This window comes from Rhinopithecus roxellana, chromosome 6, assembly GCF_007565055.1.
Source record: "Rhinopithecus roxellana isolate Shanxi Qingling chromosome 6, ASM756505v1, whole genome shotgun sequence".
NCBI lineage: Eukaryota > Metazoa > Chordata > Mammalia > Primates > Cercopithecidae > Rhinopithecus > Rhinopithecus roxellana.
In genome coordinates, this window is record NC_044554.1 from 16,775,019 (window position 1) to 16,795,025 (window position 20,007).

The 20,007-nt window shown below is 37.4% G+C and overlaps 1 protein-coding gene across 4 annotated transcripts in view; it reads left to right on the forward strand.

Annotated features, from left to right (window-relative positions):
- PTPN12 (protein tyrosine phosphatase non-receptor type 12) overlaps positions 1-20,007 on the forward strand; it is a 105,910-nt gene that overhangs the window by 44,731 nt on the left and 41,172 nt on the right. For all 4 annotated transcript variants that reach the window (XM_010386289.2, XM_010386290.2, XM_030932740.1 and 1 more), the window contains exons 4-8: positions 1,090-1,185; positions 3,073-3,111; positions 10,216-10,287; positions 16,184-16,243; positions 19,343-19,485. In XM_010386289.2, coding sequence (XP_010384591.1) covers positions 1,090-1,185; positions 3,073-3,111; positions 10,216-10,287; positions 16,184-16,243; positions 19,343-19,485 — 410 coding nt within the window. The remainder of the gene's footprint in view (positions 1-1,089; positions 1,186-3,072; positions 3,112-10,215; positions 10,288-16,183; positions 16,244-19,342; positions 19,486-20,007) is intronic.

A 20,007-nucleotide genomic window follows, 5' to 3' on the forward strand; every position in this document is an offset into this window, starting at 1 on the left:
TTCATGTTTGTGTTGATAAAAATGTTAACTGATAAAAGTTTATGTAAGGCCAGGCACGGTGGCTCACGTCTGTAATCCCAGCACTTTGGGAGACTAGGCAGGTGGATCGCCTGAGGTCAGGAGCTCGAGACCAGCCTGGCCAACATGGAGAAAACCAGTCTCTACTAAAAATGCAAAAATTAGTGGGTCGTGGTAGCACATGGCCTGTAATCCTAGTTTCTCAGGAGACTGGGGCAGGAGAATCGCCTGAACCCAGGAGGTGGATGTTGCAGTGAGCCGAGATCACGCCACTGCACTCCAGTCTGGGTGACGCAGCGAGACTCTGCCTCAAAAAAAAAAAGTTTATGTGGTAAAGTTAATATCTATGTCAATATTGAGCAGTCATGGTTTTAAACAAAAATTTCTTTTTTAAACAAAGTTAAAAACCAAAATTAATACCTTAAATAAAAACTAATAAATTGATAGTTTGCTATTTCAGATGTTGTCAGTGTTCATATTCTTTTATAAGGGTGTTTGTTAAAAGTTATAGTTTTTAATTACGCTTAATGACACTGATTCATTGTATGAGTCAGTTATGTGCCAGTTTAGTCAGTGACCCTGTTTGGTATATTCTCATGTTCATTATTAAAAACGTGTATGGTAGATGCTTGATAAACTTCAGAGTTGAATAGATAATGGAAGGTAGCTATGGAAGAAACTAAGAAAGAACTCTTTACTAGTTTTAGTATTGTTTTAGAATCAGAGCATGCTCTGTATTTCTGCCACAGTTAGCTTTGTTAAGTAGGTATCAGGGCTTTTGTTTTTAATGCCTAAATAAGTAATAATTTTTAATTGGCATAAGGCGGTTCTTAAATACCTATTCTGTGCATCATATCCAGTAAACACACAAAAGTAATAGCAGTCATCAAAAGCTTAAGTGGATTGAATATATTTTGCCATGTTTCAATATACTATGAAAGACACATTATTTAGAAATGGTTTGAGTTAAAACAACAGTATTACTAATACAATTTGAAACCTTTTATTTTGGATAATGAAATATTTTTGGTAATCAAAATAAATGTGAAATTTGCTTTTAACCATTTTTAGGGCGTCTATGGGCCAAAAGCATATGTAGCAACTCAAGGACCTTTAGCAAATACAGTAATAGATTTTTGGAGGATGATATGGGAATATAATGTTGTGGTAAGTAATTTACTTTTCACAATAAATTTTGAGAAATACATATGTAATGATATAGGATGCTTTACTGAATAAGGAATGAGGGGATTTTTTAAAATCCATAATTATGTTTACTTATTGCTGATGTTTACTAAAAAGATGAGTACATTTTTAGGATGTCTTATTAAATTTTTACAAACTAGGCTAAATATTTTAAGAAGAAGATGTGATAACAATTTAAATTTTGTCCTAAGTTAGTAATGATACAACTATCAAACAACTTATAAAAATCAGAAAAGGATTAGTGCTCTAATAGGTCAGTAAAATAATTGATAGTACAGTTATACTCATTTAAGTCCCTCTTCTCAGAAAATATATATAAACACCTAACTATAAATATACAGTGTAAGAGAATTTCATCTGCCCCTGGAGTTCATTCATTGCCCTCTTATTCTTTTGGATGAAGGGAAATATGTGTCCTTAGATTTGGAAGCAGAGAAATTAGTTAGAATACTGCAAAGAGCTACCCTATACTGCTCTGTAATACTCTTGAAACCTAACCATGTGCACTGATACTTTTCTTTGTGTGGATGTGGAAAATCAGTAATGTGGAACTTTCATTTTTGTCTTATGGCTTTTTTATGGAATTGTAGTGATTCTAAAGCATTGACATCCTGTGGTCTTTGAAAGATTAATAAAAGGGGGGCACTTTTCCAGTTATTTGTATTTGCTGTACTTCACTTTAAAAACTAGATGTGCTTGGGGATTGACTGAGAAAGATCATGAAGAAACTTTCTGGATGATGGAAACATCCTGTGTCTTGATAAGATTTGTGTTGCACAGATGAGTGCATTTGTCCATACTTGGAGAACGTTCACTTTAGGATTTGTGCATCTCATTATATGTAAAATTTACCTCAAGGGAAAAATACTGGAAACAATATAAAAATTATATTCTAGATTGGCCGGGTGCTGTGGCTCATGCCTGTAATCCCAGCACTTTGGGAGGCCGAGGCGGGCGGATCATGAGGTGGAGATCGAGACCATCCTGGCTAACACAGTGAAACCCTGTCTCTACTAAAAATACAAAAAATTAGCTAGGTGTGGTGGCGGGCACCTGTAGTCCCAGCTACTCAGGAGGCTAAGGCAGGAGAATGGCGTGAACCCGGGAGGCAGAGCTTGCAGCGAGCTGACATCGCGCCACTGCACTCCAGCCTGGGTGACAGAGCGAGACTCTGTCTCAAAAAAAAAAAAAAAAAATTATTGTGTTCTAGATAATAATATGCATGCTGAAGTATTTTTGGGGAGAGTATGCTGATGTTCAAAACTTAACTTTGAAATGCATTTTTAAAACGATGGATTGATAGAGGGATAGCTATGTGATGAAACATGGTGAGATGTTAATGATAGAATATAGATGATGGCTATACAATGTTTACTGTAAAATTCTCTCAGCTATGCTGTGTGTTTGAAAGTTTACATTATAAAATGGGGAAAAACAGGTGTGATCACCTTTTAAAATTGTGTTAAATGCATTCAATATTTAAATAATTATAAATGTATTTTTAATTAATAGTGCTATTTATAATTAGGTAAATATCCTAAAAGTGGTATTTTAATGTAATTTCAGAAGTCACAAAGTAAATCTGTAAGATTCACATAATTTAATTCAAACCAAAAAAATCATGTTAACTGGAACCAATTTAATTTGTTGCTATATAGTTAGCCTTTGTTTAGAAAGTCTAATTTTGATAATTTCTTTAACTTACACGTTTAATATTGAAACTACTTTTTTAGGCAAGCCAATTATACTTCTCAGGGTGCAAAATTCTTGAAATTTGTATTTTGTTAAAAAGTAAAATTGTGTTTAACTGATACATTCTTTATCTCACTCCCCACCATCACTTTTTAGATCATTGTAATGGCCTGCCGAGAATTTGAGATGGGAAGGGTATGTACAATCTATTCCTCTTATTATTTCATTTTTGGGGATAAATATTCTTGTTCTTTTATTATTATAGTCTGAACATAAGCAGTTAATGTAAATACTTCTTTTATATTGGGGTTCTGCTGTTGCTTTTTTTCATACAAGGGACAAAATAATCTCTCAAGCATGTTGTTTTCTTTTATATTTTGTAAGTATATTTTATCACACACAGGCATACCTCAAAGATATTATAGGTTCAGTTCCAGACCACCACAATAAAGCAATTCAAACAAATTTTTTGTTTTTTTAGTACATATAAAAGTTATATTTATACTGTATTATAGTCTGTTAAATGTTCAGTAGCATTATACCTGTAAAACACTTCATGCCTTAATTTTTTTTTTTTTTTTCTAGACAGAGTCTTGCTCTGTTGCCCAGGCTGGAGTGCAGTGGTACGATCTTGGCTCACTGCAACCTTTGTCTCCCCGGTTCAAGTGATTCTCCTGCCTCAGCCTCCTGAGTAGCTGGGATTTTAGGCATGTCCCACCACACCTGGCTAATTTTCGTAGTTTTAGTAGAGACGGGATTTCACCACATTGGCCAGGCTGGTCTCGAATTCCTGACCTCAGGTGTTCTGCCGACCTCGGCCTCCCAAAGTGCTGGGATTACAGGTGTGAGCCACCGCGCCCGGCCTTCCATGCCTTAATTTAAAAATAATTTATTGCTAAAAAACATTAATGATCATCTGAGCCTTCAGCTAGTTGTAATCTTTATGCTGGTCAAGGGTTTTGTTGATGTCGATGGCTGCTGACTCATCAAGGTGGCGTTTGCTGAAGGTTGGGGTAGCTGTGGCAATTTTTGGTAGAAGACAGGACCAGGAATGGTAGTTCACATTTGTAATCCCAGCACTTTGGGAGGCGGAGGTAGGAGGATCACTTGAGCCCAGAAGGTTGAGGCTGCAGTGAGCTATGATTATGCCACTGTACTCCAGCCTGGGCAGAGGGAGTCTCCACCTCTAAATACGTAAAATAAGAAAGCAGTGAAGTTTGCCACATTGATTGTCTCTTCCTTTCATGAAAGAATACTCTGTGGCGTGTCCTGCTGATTGATACCAACAGCAATTGCTGTTCTACCCACAGTGGAACTACTTTGAAAATTGGAGTCAGTCCTTTCAACCCCTTCCACTGCTTTATCAACTAAGTTGATGTAATGTCCTAAATCCTTTGTTGTCATTTCAACAGTGTTCACAGCATCTTCACCAAAAGTATATTCCATCTCAAGAAAGTAGATTCCATCTCAAGAAACCACTTTCTTTTCTCATCCATAAGAGGCAACTCCTCATCAATTCCAGGTTTTATCATGAGATTGTGGCAATTCAGTTCCATCTTCAGGCTCCACTTCTAATTCTCTTGTTGTTTCCACCACATTTGCAGTTACTTCCTCTACTGAAGTCTTGAACCCCTCAAAGTTATCACGAGGGTTGGAATTAACTTTTTCCAAACTCGTGTTAATGTTGATATTTCGACCTCCCACGAATCATTAATGTAATTAATAGCATCTAGAATGCTGAATCCTTTCCAGAAGGTTTTCAGTTCACTTTCCCTAGACCCATCAGAGTAATCATTATTTATGGCAGCTTTAGCTTTACAAAATATGTTTCTTAAATAATAAGACTTGAAACTCAAAATTATTCCTTGATCCATGGGCTCTAGAGTGGATGTTGTGTTAGCAGGCATGAAAACGTATTAATCTCCTTGTACATGTCCATCAGAGCTTTTGGGTGACCAGGTGCATTGTAAACAGAAATATTTTGAAAGGAATTTTTTTTTTCCAACCAGTAGTCCCCAGTAATGAGCTTAAAATATTCCTCAAACCATGCAATAGGGATGGGCTGGGGGTGGGGTTGAAAAAACAAAAACAGATGTGCTGACATCCAGGCCTTATTCCATTTATAGAGCACAGACAGAGTACATTTAGCATGATTTTTAGAGCCGTTAGGATTTTCAGAATGGTAAATGAGCATTGGCTTCAACTTAATGTCACCAGCTGCATTAACCCCTAACAAGAGAGTCAGCCTGGTTTTTTTTTTTTGCCTAGCTTTGAAGCTAGGCATTGACTTATTTTCTCTAGCTCTGAAAGTCCTAGATGGCATCTTCTTCCAGTATAAGGCTGTTTCATCCATACTGAAAATATGTCATTTAGTATAGCTTGTTTCATCAGTGCTCTTAGCTCAGATCTTTCGGTAACTTGCTGCAGCAGCTTCTACATCAGAATTTGGTGCTCCATCTTGCACTTTTATGTTATGGGGACAGCTTCTTTCCTTAAACTTCATGAACCAGCCTTTGCTAGCTTCTAACTTTCCTTCTGCAGCTTTCTCACACTTTATAGAAATGAAGGAAGTTAGCTCCTTGCTCTGGATTAGGCTTTGGCTTGTAGAAATGTTGTAGCTAGTTTGATCTTTTAGACCACTAAAACTTTCTCCATGTAAGCAATAAGGCTATTTGACCTATTTAATTGTTTGTGTGTTTCCTGGAGTAGTTCTTTTAATGTCCTTCAAGAGCTTTTCCTTTGCATTCTCAACTTGGCTGTTTAGTACAAGAGGCCTACCTTTCTGCCTATCTCAGTTTTCAACATGCCTTCTTCACTAAGCTTAATCATTTTTAGCTTTTTTATTTAAAGTGAAAAGTTTGTGACCCTTTTCACTTGAACACTTTGAGGCCATTGTAGGGTTATTAGTTAGTCTAATGTCAATACTGTGTCTCAGGAAATGGGAAAGCCCAAGGAGAGGAAGAGAGAGGGTACAAAAGCTTGTCAATGGAACAGTGAGAACGCTCACAACATCTGTTGATGAAGTTTGCCATTTTATATGGGAGCAGTTTATAGCACCCAAAAACAGAGTAGTAACTTCAGACATCACTGATAAGATTACAATAACAGATATCATCATAATGAAAAAGTTTTGAATACTGCAAGAGTTTCCAAAATGTGACAGACCTGAAGTGAGCATATGCTGTTGAAAAAATGATACCAATATACTTGCTTGGTGCAGGGTTGCCACAAAACTTCAATTTGTAAAATATGCAGGATCTGAGAAACACAGGAAAATGAGGTATTCCTGTACTTAACAATAATTAATTATGTATTGTTACTTAATAATCTTCAAATATTCAGTGGTGTTGTAAGTAGAATACCATCTGTGGGCTGAAATAGAGAGGTATTTTTAAATAGGAATTAACAAGTTTAATTGAACAAGTGAAAATACATTTGAAAAAATCTGGTTATTAATATATGGTTTGAATTTTTGTTCATTTGTTTGTTTTGAGATGGTGAGACAGAGTCCTGCTCTGTCAGTGAGGCTGGAGTGTAGTGGTACAATCTCGGCTCACTGCAACCTCCATCTCCCGGGTTCAGGCGGTTTTCCTGCGTCAGCCTCTTGAGTAGCTGGGACTACAGGCACCTACCACCAAGGCTCAGCTCATGTTTGTATTTTTAGTAGAGGTGGGATTTCACTGTGCTGGCCAGGCTGGTCTCAAACTCCTGACCTCAGGTGATCTGACTGCCTCTGTCTCGCAAAGTGCTGGGATTACAAGCATGTAATCCCATGTAATCCACCGCACCAGGCCTGAATATTTTGATGAGTCTGTTAATACCACAGTATGTTTTGTTTGTTTCCTATCTTCAAAGCTGAGAGAAGATAATTTCTTACCCTGATTTTCTAACATTGGTATTTTTATGCTATGTTGAAGTAAAATTTATTTCAAAACTGTTCTGGTGTCCTACAGCATCATATTCTGTCCTCATTGTAGGAAGTAATGATAGAGTTACAGATAATTTGTATTTAAATAAAACTTATAAAGTGTGGTCTTCTATAAATATGACATACAAATCAAACTTACAAATTACATAGTGATTTTATTCAAAGTTTTTTTATACTAATGTAATTAATATGGTTAAAATTATCTTTAATTTGTAAATATGTTAATTTTTTCCAGTAAGTAATATATTGCAAAAGATACATCTTTCAGTTATGTTGCATAAACAGTAGGGAAACCTTAATTTATTCCATTACTCCCAGCTATTTCCTTTGTCAGTATTAAGTAATGTTGGACAGAAAGTGAATAAAATGAGAAAATATAAAAACTGAGAAATTATTAAGTAATCAAGTTATCTAAGTGTTGTCAATATGTACGTTAATATTATTAATCAATTATCTTAGAGAATTTAAATGTCACTCTCCTAATGTTTTAAGTTACTGATAAGGTTTAGGATGTATTTCTCTTTTCATTATATTAGTAAGCTCATAGTATATATCAAATTATTGATGAAAAATCAAGTAGGCCGGGCGCGGTGGCTCACGCCTGTAATCCCAGCACTTTGGGAGGCCGAGGTGGGCGGATCACGAGGTCAGGAGATTGAGACCATGGTGAAACCCCGTCTCTACTAAAAATACAAAAAATTAACCAGGGGCGGTCGCAGGCGCCTGTAGTCCCAGCTGCTTGGGAGGCTGAGGCAGGAGAATGGTGTGAACCCAGGAGGCGGAGCTTGCAGTGAGCCGAGATTGTGCCACTGCACCCCAGCCTGGGTGACAGAGCGAGACTCAGTCTCATTAAAAAAAAAAAAAAAAATCAAGTAGTATTGAGTACAAATTTTTTGAAGCTGAGGATTTTGTGATTCACTGTGTCTTGTTAGTAATAGATTATGAGTGAGTTAGGACCTATGAAATTATTTGATAACCTTGACTTTGATCTTGACTTTGAATGTGACTTGGTAGAAAAAGCATAGATAAATAAATCAGACAAACCTACCTTTTACAAACATTTTGACCATAGTGCAGTACAGTTCACTCTGAGCTTCAGTTTCCTCGCGTTTGAAAGGAAATAATACCCACCTTGCAGTGTTAGAGATTATGTATATGTGATATTTAACACATAGTTTTTGATATCATTATTAGTTTTATACCAGGAATATAAGTAACAATATAATCTTATTACTGCTCATCTGAATGAGGGACGTTGTTAGTCACACCACTTGCTATTCTTACCTAAATTAATCTCTTACAACTTGTTTTCGATCTGTTTCAAGGAATTAAAGTTTTGTCAAGTAAAAGATTAAAAAGAATTTTTTTAAACTCTCAGAAAGAATTTAAGGTCCAAGTGTAGTGGCTCACGCCTGTAATCCCAGCTACTTGGGAGGCTAGGGTGGGAGAATTGCTTGAGTTCAGGAGTTTGAGACCAGCTTCGACAACATGGCAAGACCCCATCTCTCTTTTTTTTTTTTTAACCTTTTTTTAGTGTGTGTGTGGGGAGAGACAGTCTTGCTCTGTCACCCAGGCTTGAGTGGAGTGGCGTGATCTCAGCTCTTTGCAACCTCCCTCTCCCAGGTTCAAAAGATTCTCATGTCTCAGACTCCTGAGTAGCTGGGATTAAAGGCATGTGCCACCATGCCTGGCTAATTTTTTTGTATTTTTGAGTAGAGACAAGGTTTTGCCATGTTGGCCAGTCTGGTCTTGAACTCCTTGCCTTAAGTGATCCATCCACGTTGGCCTCCCAAAGTGCTGGGATTATAGGCATAAGCCACTGCGCATGGCCTCCATCTATTAAAAAAAAAGAAAAAAAAATAGCTGGGTGTGGTATCACACGCCTGTGGTCCCAGCTTCTCAGGAGGCTGAGGTGGGAAGATCACTTGAGCCCAGAAGGTAGAGGCTGCAGTGAGCCATGATTGTGCCCCTGCACACTCCAGCCTGGGTGACAAAGCAAGACCCTATCTAAAAAAAAAGAATTTAATTTTGGCCGGGCGCGGTGGCTCAAGCCTGTAATCCCAGCACTTTGGGAGGCCGAGACAGGCGGATCACGAGGTCAGGAGATCGAGACCCTCCTGGCTAACACAGTGAAACCCCGTCTCTACTAAAAAATACAAAAAACTAGCCGGGCGAGGTGGCGGGCGCCTGTAGCCCCAGCTACTTGGGAGGCTGAGGCAGGAGAATGGCTTAAACCCGGGAGGCGGAGCTTGCAGTGAGCTGAGATCCGGCCACTGCACTCCACCCTGGGCGACAGAGGAGACTCCGTCTCAAAAAAAAAAAAATTAAATTAAAAATTAAAAAATAAAAATAAAAAAGAATTTAATTTTATCATTTTTTCTGTAAATGTCTCTTGGAAAATGAGATTTGGAAGTTACCTGTGTTTTTAAGCCTCTAAAATACTAGCTAACCCAACATACCAGACAGTTCTACTTTGTTTCTCTGTGAGCATTACTGTCAACTTATAGTTCATTCAGCTTATAGGTAATAACTCCATTTACTATATTTGAAACTGTGAGGATTTAATTAGGAATTCATTAACCAATGCTTTTCCCACTGCTGAAAAGGTTTATTTAAGCTAGATGGTCACTTGGAGACTTGGATTTTATTGGGCCTTGATACAAAATGCATCATTTCTTAACATCTGAATCATTCTAAGAGGAGAAATTATTTGACTACACTTTCTGTAATCTCAAATAAAATTGGATAGTTAAAATAATACATCATGTTTGTGTAGGGGTTTTACCATCTATGGTGTATTTGAAATACACTCTTATTTAACAAACATGCAACAACTCTGTAAGATAAGGATTATTATTCCTGTTTTTACAGATAAAGAAACTGAAGGTCAATAAAGAAGTAGAATTAGTACTTGCAAAATTCTTCTGATTCCAAGTAGAATAGTCTTCATCACATATTTTACATTTAATGAGAATTCAGCTGGATATTTATAGAGATTGTCATGTTCCAAGCAATAAAACTTGCTTAGCAACCTTTATACCAAATGGGCCTCCTCGTACCAGACACTTTTTTAAAATTACTTTTTCTTACCTAGAGGAGGATCTTTGGTTTACTCTGTAGAGCTGGCAGATAGCAATGAACAGTTATGCGCTTAAGTCAGTAAGGTTCTTATGACTATTCTTGGAGAAGACACAGTAGCCTATTTTTAAAAACAATTGGGTAAGTCTAAACTCTCTCAACTCCATGCCTACTAATGTGAGTTTTTCTGTTTTGGGGAAGTAGAAGTAAGCAGAACCCCAGGACACAAAATATTTGTAACAGTTTAAGAAAGCCTTATATGAATTACTTACTATTTTTTTTTTGGATGACAGAAAAAATGTGAGCGCTATTGGCCTTTGTATGGAGAAGACCCCATAACATTCGCACCATTTAAAATCTCTTGTGTAAGTATCCATTTTTATAAACACTTTTTTTCAGAAAATTGGCATGCTAAACTGATGAATAATTAAATTATAATGTGGTATGAACCCAGGTTTATAGACGCCAAGGACTCACAAACCTATGCTTACATTTAAAAAATTATTTGTTTATATACTGCTTTTAAATTTGGAAGCTTTTGGGATGACTTTTCATAAATGTTTATTTTCCTTGTATCTTACTGTATTAATTTTGTGTTAACCTTTGTATATCAATTGATAGTAAGTGTTTACATGTAAATGAAGTAACTGTGCTTTTAGTATTTGGAAATAGTGTATTCATTTCAAATTGATTAAATTGGAAAGACTTGATAACTGGAGTATAGTGTATCATATTTACCCTTCATATCTAATTGTGGTCTCAAAAATTGTTATGATTATGTATAAAGATAAGTTTCAGAACTACCATACTGAAAGTAAAGATTGGTCCTTTCTGGCAGATTATTTGATATGAAACTTAAAATGTTTTCTTAATATGTAATGACCTCTGGAAATGAATTAAATTCAAGCTCAAAAGCTAATACAGCAAAAATCTGAGAAAATGAATCAAAAAACAAAAACATTGAAGGAAATAAGAAGAGTAGGAAAAAGAAAGGCATGGACAGAAAGAAGGAAAATGTAAGTGAATTTTAAAATAGAAGCAATAGTTTTCTTTAGGTGCCATAAAAAGACTGCAATTCAACATAACGTAAAACTTAATTAATTTAGGCCAGGCACTCTGGCTTATGCCTGTAATCCTACCACTTTGAGAGGCCAAGGCGAGCGGATCACTTGAGGTCAGGAGTTCGAGACCAGCCTGGCAAACATGGCAAAACCCCTTTTCTACTAAAAATACAAAAATTAGCTAGGCGTGGTGACGGGTGCCTGTAATCCCAGCTACTCAGCAGGCTGAGGCATGAGAGTTGCTTGAATCTGGGAGACGGAGGTTGCAGTGAGCTGAAATTGCACCACTGTACTCCAGTCTGGGCGATAAGAGTGAAACTCCATCTCAAAAAAAATAATAATAATAATTAATGAATTTGCCTATATCAGGGTTCTCCAGAGCTTCAGAACCAATAGAATAAGAGGGTGTGTGTGTGCATCTGTGTGCATGTGGATACATTTAAGGAGATTTATTATGAGGAATTGGCTCAGGCAGTTATGGAGGCTGGCAGGTCCAAGATCTGCAGGGTAGACTGGAGATCCTGGAGAGCCAATGCTGCAGTTTCAGTCTGAATGTTAATAAGCTGGAGACCCAGGAGAGCTGATGTTCAGTTCTAGTTTGAAAAGTCTGTTGTAGAATCAGGATGAGCCAATGTTGCAGATGAAGGCAGCCTGCTGGAGAATTCTGTCTTGCTTCATGAAGCTGGTCCTTTTGTTGTATTCAGGCCTTCAACAGATTGGATGAGGCCCACAAACATTATGGAGGACAGTTTGCTTTACTCAGAGACTACCAATTTAAATGTTAATCTCCAAAAACAGTCTCACAGAAATAACTAGAATAATGTTTGACCAAATATTCTGGGCACACTGTGGCCCCGCGAAGTTGACAGATAAAATTAAGTATCACATTCCCTATTCAGAGTTTCTTGTTTTTGACTTTGTTTTCCATGATTAAACGAAGTATAGTTTCTGTGGTTTTACTTGTCATTGCTGAGTTCAAGAACTCCATAATTTTATGACTTAGTTATACTTATGACTGAATTCCTCTTATACATACCCAAAGTTTAGTGCTTTCTAGGTTGACATAAAAACGGACAGGACCGAATCTGTATTATGCTGTCTACTTTATAAATCAATGTTGTTTTTATAATAACTGTAACTCACTATTGAACTTTTTAGATGTAATAGTCAATATTCTTAAGGTGCTGATCAGAATTAACTATTTGTGGGGTAAGTGTAAAAATTTTAGGCCAGGTGCAGTGGCTCACACCTGTCATCCCAGCACTTTGGGAGGCTAAGGTGGGAAGGATTACTTGAGCCCAGGAGTTTGAGACAAGCCTGGGCAAAATAGTGAGACATTATTAACATTTTTAAAAATGTTAAAAATCCCACTGCATTTCATTTTATTTGGCTTGAATAATACCAAATACACACCATGCTGTCTACTTCAGTGAGGAAACACCAACACTCCTTCACCAATCCAGTAATAAATCTGAAATACTAGATTCCTTGACAGCATAGAAACCTAGTTCTGTGTAGTGTGGTTGTTTTGGACATTTGTAAATTTATTTTTAAAGTTTTATTTATTTGTATATATCTTTTTGAGACAGGATTTTGCCCTGTCACCCAGTTTGGAGTGCAGTGGTCTGATCATGGCCCACTGCAGCCTCAATCCCCCGGGCTCAAGTGATTCTCTCACCTCAGCTTTCTGAGTAGCCACGGCTGCTGGCATGGGCCACTACTAATTTTTGTCTTTTTGTAGAGACGGCATCTCCCTGTGTTGCCCAGACTGGTCTTGAACTCCTGAGCTCAAGCAGTTTGCCCACCTTGGCCTCCCAAAGTACTAGGACTACAGGCCACTACACCCAGCCAAACATTTGTAAATTTAGATGTAATAAGATAACTGTAATGAATATTGCAATTCAAGAGAAAATACAGTGCTTAACACTCAACAACAAACCAGCTTGAAATTTTTGAATATTTGGGAGTCAGGAATAGTAAACAATTTATAATAATGGATATAGGGAAGAATGCAATAGTTTTATAATGTAGAAAATGAATTGGTTCTTGGGGGCTGGTTTTCCAATTAAACTAAAATATATATCTCTATAAACAGTTCTCAAAGAAAAAAAACACGGAGAAAGATTTATTAAAAAGAAAAAAGTAGATAACTTGAAAGGTCTCTAGATAAGTGATTTGGTTTGATTTTATTAGTAATGACTGGTTTAATTTGTCAGCATCAGGATTGATCCATGCTGAAGAAACATTTTCTTTGATGATTTAAAAATGGAAGGTTATTTGTTTGTCTCATAATTGATTCAGACAACTCAGGATTTGTTATCATTGACTTAACTGCAAACAAAAACCAAATTTATAAATAGCATGTTGGTAAAAATATTCGTAGTAAGTCATTTGACTACTTGGCAGTCAGAGTTTGAGACTGAGAAATGAAGTCTTTTCTGGAGCTCTCTCTCGATGTGGGATGAGGACAAGGGTAAAGTGGTGAAAGGGTGAAGACTGGTTAGCAGGAGCTCAATCATATGTTGCCACATGTAACCAGTTAGACTGGATGTCAGCACACTACCCATGGCTCAGATCTAGCCCACTGCCTGTTTTGTAAATAAAGTTTTGTTACAATACATCTATGCCCATTAATTTATGAATTTTTCTCTCACAATAGCAAAGTTGTGTAGACAAAGACTTCATGGCCCAAAAAGCCAAAAATATTTACTATCTGGTCCTTTACAGAAATATTTGAAAAAGTTCAAATATTATTTGAAAAGTTCAAAGTAAGTTACTGTGATTTTAAAAATTAAAGCAGGTATAGTAGTATTATTTTTATTAATAAAACAACGTACACCATTGTTCTTCATAATCCTTGTTCTAAACTATTTGTGGTTGTAACCAATAAGGCAAAAAGAATAATTTGCTTAGTGATAGACTGATGTAGATTAATACTTTGACTAAATCACAGCGAGAGACCTTTTAAAGTGGTTATGTTATCATCAACCACAATAATAATAATAATAATTTTGGGTGTTCTTCCCTTTTCCTTCTTCAGTTGCTATCCAGTTAATTGAAATTTGAATGTTAGGGAAAATCATGCATTTTGGAAAGGTAAACTGGTTGAAGATGGGATATGGTGGTTGGTACTGAGGAATGCCATTCTATTTATATTTACATGATTCTGGGGGTGGTTACTACTTTGCAGATACTTGATGCTTAAGTAATTCGTTTAGACACTTTTTTTTAGGTATAAGTAAAACTTACAAAAGCAAATTGATGTTTTTTTCTTTACTGTCTATACAAGTTTTTTTAATGAACTTTTTTTTTTTTCAAGTTTCTTAGTGTAGTAAGTAACATGATTCCCAAATTCACTTTTCTTACATACTGTTTGGGTCTATCTGTTAGGAGACTATCTAATAGGAGACTTCGTTTTAAGGCTTTTTTGTTTGTTTGTTTGTTTTAGTGTTTTCATTTTTTGTTTTGAGACAGGGTCTCACTGTGTCACCCAGACTGGAGTGCAGCAACGTGATTGCAGCTCACTGTAGCCTTGGCCTCACTGCTGGGCTTGGTGATCCATCCACCTCAGCCTCCCAGGTGGCTGAGACCACAGGCCTATGCCTCAATGCCCAGCTAGTTTTTGTATTTTTTTGTGGAGACAGGATTTTGCCATGTTGTTCAAGCTGGTCTTGAACCCCTAGGCTAAAGCGATCCACCCACCTCAGCCTCCTAAACTACTGGCATTACAGTGTGAGCTGCTGCCTAACTTTTTCAAGACTATTTTTTTTAGAGCAGTTTTAGGTTCACAGCAAAATTGAGAGGAAGGTACAGAGATTTCTTTTTTTTTTTTTTTTGAGACGGAGTCTCGCTCTGTCGCCCGGGCTGGAGTGCAGTGGAGATCTTGGCTCACTGCAAGCTCTGCCTCCCGGGTTCACGCCATTCTCCTGCCTCAGCCTCCTGAGTAGCTGGGACTACAGGCGCCCGCCACCTTGCCCGGCTAGTTTTTTGTATTTTTCTTTTTTAGTAGAGACGGCGTTTTGCCGGGTTAGCCAGGATGGTCTCAATCTGCGGACCTCGTGATCCGCCCGTCTTGGCCTCCCAAAGTGCTGGGATTACAGGCTTGAGCCACCGCGCCCGGCCGAGATTTCTTATATACACCCTGTCCGCACACATGTAGCCCTCTCGTTATCAACATTCCCTTCCAGAGCAGTCTCTTTGTTACAATTCACAAACCTACACTGACAAGTCATTATCACTAAGAGTTAACAGTTTACATTAGGGTTCATTCTTGGTGTTACACATTCTGTGGGTTTGAAGAAATACATGGTGAAGTGTTTCCACCATTGTAGTATCTTACAGAATAGTGTCATTACTCTAAATGTCCTGTGCTCCACCTATTCATTCATTCCTCTCACTCCCTTCCCAACCCTAGGTAATCATTATTTGTACTGTCTCCATAGTTTTACCTTTTCAAGAAGTCATATAGTTTGTTTTTGTTTGTTTGTTTGTTTTGAGACGGAGTCTCGCTCTGTCGCCCAGGCTGGAGTGCAGTGGCACCTGTCTCAGCTCACTGTAACCTCTGCCTCCTGGGTTCAAGCAATTCTCTTGTCCCAACCTCCTGAGTAGCTGGGATTACAGGTGCACACCACCACGCACAGCTAAGTTTTGTATTTTCGTAGAGATAGGGTTTTACCATGTTGGCCAGGTTGGTCTCAAACTCCTGACCTCAAGTGATCCCCCTGCCTCGGCCTCTCAAAATGCTGGAATTATAGGTAGGCATGAGCCACCGCGCCTGGCCCAGAAGTCATATAGTTTGAATCATACAGTATGTAGCCTTTTCAGATTGGCTTATTTCACTTAGTAATGTGCATTTAGGGTTCATCCATGTCTTTTCATGGCTTACTAGCTTTTTTTTTCCTTTTGCCATTATTTTTAATTGACACATAGTATCTATACTTATTAATGGGGTACATGCGATTTTGGTACATGTATGTATAATTTAAAATGTGGAGTGAGCAAATCGGGATAATTAGCATGTCTATCACTTCAGACATTTACAAATTGATGACTTTTAGAGTTTTAAAATAATTATCAGGTACATCTGGAATTTTAAAGGTTAATTTTATATTGTGGACTTTGACACAAGTATTTTATTTGTTTTGATGTGTCTTTTTGTTTTAACGTTTTCACTGACTTACAAATGTTTCTCTTTATTTAGGAGGATGAACAAGCAAGAACAGACTACTTCATTAGGACACTCTTACTTGAATTTCAAAATGTAGGTATTTACCATTTATAGACTGTCTCTAAGAATAGTTTTCAGGCCAGGTACAGTGACTCATGCCTGTAATCCCAACACTTTGGGAGGCTGAAGTGGGAGGGTGACTTGAGTCCAGGGGTTCAAGACTAGCCTGGACAACATAGTGAGATCTTGTCTCTACAAAAAGAAAAAAGTCAGCCGGGCATGGTGGCATGTGCCCATAGTCCCACTCACTCAGAAGGCTGAGCCCAGGAGGTTGAGGCTGCAGTGAGCCATGATTGTGCCACTGCCCTCCAGCCTGGGCAACAAAGCGAGACTCTCAAAAATGGTTTTGAGGCCGGGCGCGGTGGCTCAAGCCTGTAATCCCAGCACTTTGGGAGGCCGAGACGGGCGGATCACGAGGTCAGAAGATCGAGACCATCCTGGCTAACACAGTGAAACCCCGTCTCTACTAAAAAATACAAAAAACTAGCCGGGCGAGGTGGCGGGCGCCTGTAGTCCCAGCTACTCGGGAGGCTGAGGCAGGAGAATGGCGTACACCCGGGAGGCGGAGCTTGCAGTGAGCTGAGATCCGGCCACTGCACTCCAGCCTGGGCGACAGAGCGAGACTCCGTCTCAGAAAAAAGAAAAAAAAAATGGTTTTGAGAATAGAGAATAATTTTCAAAGAGAAGATATAGAGAGGGAGGGGAGCATGGGCTGAAAAGCCACCTGTTGGGTAGTATGCCCACTCCCTGGGTAATAGGATCATTTGTATTCCAGACCTCAGTGTCATACAGTACACCCATGTAACCTACACATGTACCCCTTTATCCAAAATAAAAGTTGAGGGCAGGTGTGGTGGCTCACGTGTGTAATCCCCAACACTTTGGGGGCCTGAGGCAGGTAGATCGCTTGAGGCCAGGAGTTCGAGACCAGCCTGGCCAACACGGTGAAGCCCCATCTCTACTAAAAAATACTAAAATTAGCTGGGCATGGTGGTACACACCTATAATCCCAGTTACTCGGGAGGCAGGGGCACGAGAATTGCTTGAGCCTGGGAGACAGAGGTTGCCATGAGCCGAGATGGCGCCACTGCACTCCAGCCTGGGCAACAGAGCAGGACTCTGTCTCAAAAAAATAAAATAAATTAAAAAAAAAATAAATAATTTTTTTTTAAATAGAAAATATAATACTTACTACCACCTAAATGTTTTATTTGGTAAAATGAGTTTGCTAGAAAATTATTTTGCTTTATATCTGCAAAATATAAATAATATATATAATATATATTACTATTTTGCTTTATATCTGCTTTATAGTTTTTTATAAGTAAAAAAAGTATCAGCAATTTTTATTTTTAAAGCGTGTGAAGCTAATTTTTATGTCTTTGCAAACTAATCAACTTTTAGCTACTAAAAAAAGCAAGCTATATAAATAGTATACTATGTTATTTAACATAGTTAATGAAATTTGCTAATTTTTTAGTTTTGAAGATGAAAATGATAGTGTAATATTTAGTATCTTGGCATTTGTGCTTATCACATTACATAATAAAGTAATATTAATTGTAACACACCCTAAATTTATTAAATTTGGAATAGTTATGCCTTCTTTGCTTTGCTGCAAATATTTTTCCTCTGTTGCAGTAAGCAGATTATTGCATTGTTTATATAATTATTACCCTGTTTTAGTAGTTTACAATTTGTTAAAGAAACGTCACTATCAAAGCTAAGTCTTCATTGAGATATATATTGTTTTTAGTTGAGGCCCCCCACAGCGCCCCGACTTTTTTTTTTTTTTTTTTTTTTTGGCAACAGGGTCTCACTATATATTGCCCAGGCTGTACTCAAACTCCTGAGCTCACGCAGTCCTCCCATCTCCGCCTTCCTAGTATCTGAGACTACAGGCATGAGACACCAAACCCAGCTAAATTTTTTATAGTTTATAGAGATGGAGTCTTGCCATGTTGCTCAGGCTGCTGTCAAATTCCTGGCCTCAAGTGATCTTCTTGCCTTTTGCGTTGACCACCCAAAGTGTTGGGATTACAGGTGTGAGCCACTGAGTCTGGACTAGCTGCTAATTTTTTAATCTACAGTAATAATAATAAGTACCTTAATGAATTTCTGTAGTAGATCAGGCATCTCAATTCTCCTAACTGCATAATATCCAGATACTGTTATGTCCGTTGCACATAGATGAAGATACAGAAGCTTTAAGAAGTTAAATAGCTTACCTGAAGTTATTTAGGAAATGGCAAAAGTAGAATTTGAGTATGGTTTGCTTAGATTTCAAGTATTGCTCTTTCTGTTAAACGCCTACAGTAACCATTCTCAAAACATTTGACATCAGTACTCCTTTACATTCTTCAAAGTTGTTGAGGATCCCAAAGAGTTTTTGTTTCTGTGGGTTATATCTTTCAGTATATACTACATTTGAAATTAAAACTGAGAAATTTTTTAAAAACATGAATATATAAGCATATATTGTATTGGCTGTTAAAGAATAAGGCAAGTAACATTTTAGTATTATTCTGAGAATTATTTAAAACTCATAGACCCTTCAAAAGGGTTGAGGGGAGGAGGTGCCCAGACCATATATTGAGAACCACTAATCTGTAGGAAGACAAGTGAGTTTGGGATTGGACAAATTCATGTCTCCATTCTTTTTCAGTTTAATGTTCTATTAGTCTTCTGATTACAATGGATATTACTCTAACCTACTCTAACATGGTGCTTATGGTATATTGCTCATCCATTTAATAGTGTGGATTAGTTCAATAGTATATATAGTGTAAGGTTTAAAGTACATGTTCTGGAAGTAGAACTGCCTGGTTTAGAGCCCACATTTGTCACTTCTTATGAAAGTTTGGGCAAGTTATTTTATCTGTAGATGTCAGTTATAAAATGAGGATGGTATTAATAGTACTTTCCTCATGGAAATTAAAGTGTTACATGTGAAGCCCTTAGATATTTGGCATGTGGTAAACAGTAAGTGTCAGCTATTATTTATTTGGGTCTTTTTTAAAAGTAGTGCTAAATGCCACACAAATCTCTTAGAAATGGCAGTTTAAATGAGCTGTGCAGCTTTAAACTTTGTAAAGTATTTTCATAATTGTTGACTTTCTGTTTTTCTTGAAGGAATCTCGTAGGCTGTATCAGTTTCATTATGTGAACTGGCCAGACCATGATGTTCCTTCATCATTTGATTCTATTCTGGACATGATAAGCTTAATGAGGAAATATCAAGAACATGAAGATGTTCCTATTTGTATTCATTGCAGGTACAAAAGAATGTCCCAAGTTTATAAATACAATATTTTTATTTAAGTTTTATTTAAGTTTGATGTTACACAAGGTTTTATTTCTGCATTAATATGATAGTAATCTTGAATTTCTCCTAGCCATGATATAATGTTTGGGACCTTGTAAATTGATATGGTCTCATTTGGTTGACAGACCGTTTAGAGTATTGTTGCATTAAAACACAGAATCATCTGTTTGAAAATAGTATTCACATGGTGGAAAGCTGTAGAACATACCCTTCTTATATGCTCTGATTAGAGCATATAATCTCAGATCCTCATCATACTCTACTTTTTAAAGTCAATATAGTAGTATTTTCTTTTAATCAATTTCCCTGAAACAATGACCAAGCAATTTTCATTCCTGATAAACATTGACGTGAGATTTTTAAAAACAGGATATCACTCTGATGCCAAGTCTGGAGTGCAGTGGCACAATCATAGCTTACTGTAAACTCGAACTCCTGGCCTGAAGTGATCCTTCTGCCTCAGCTTCCCAAG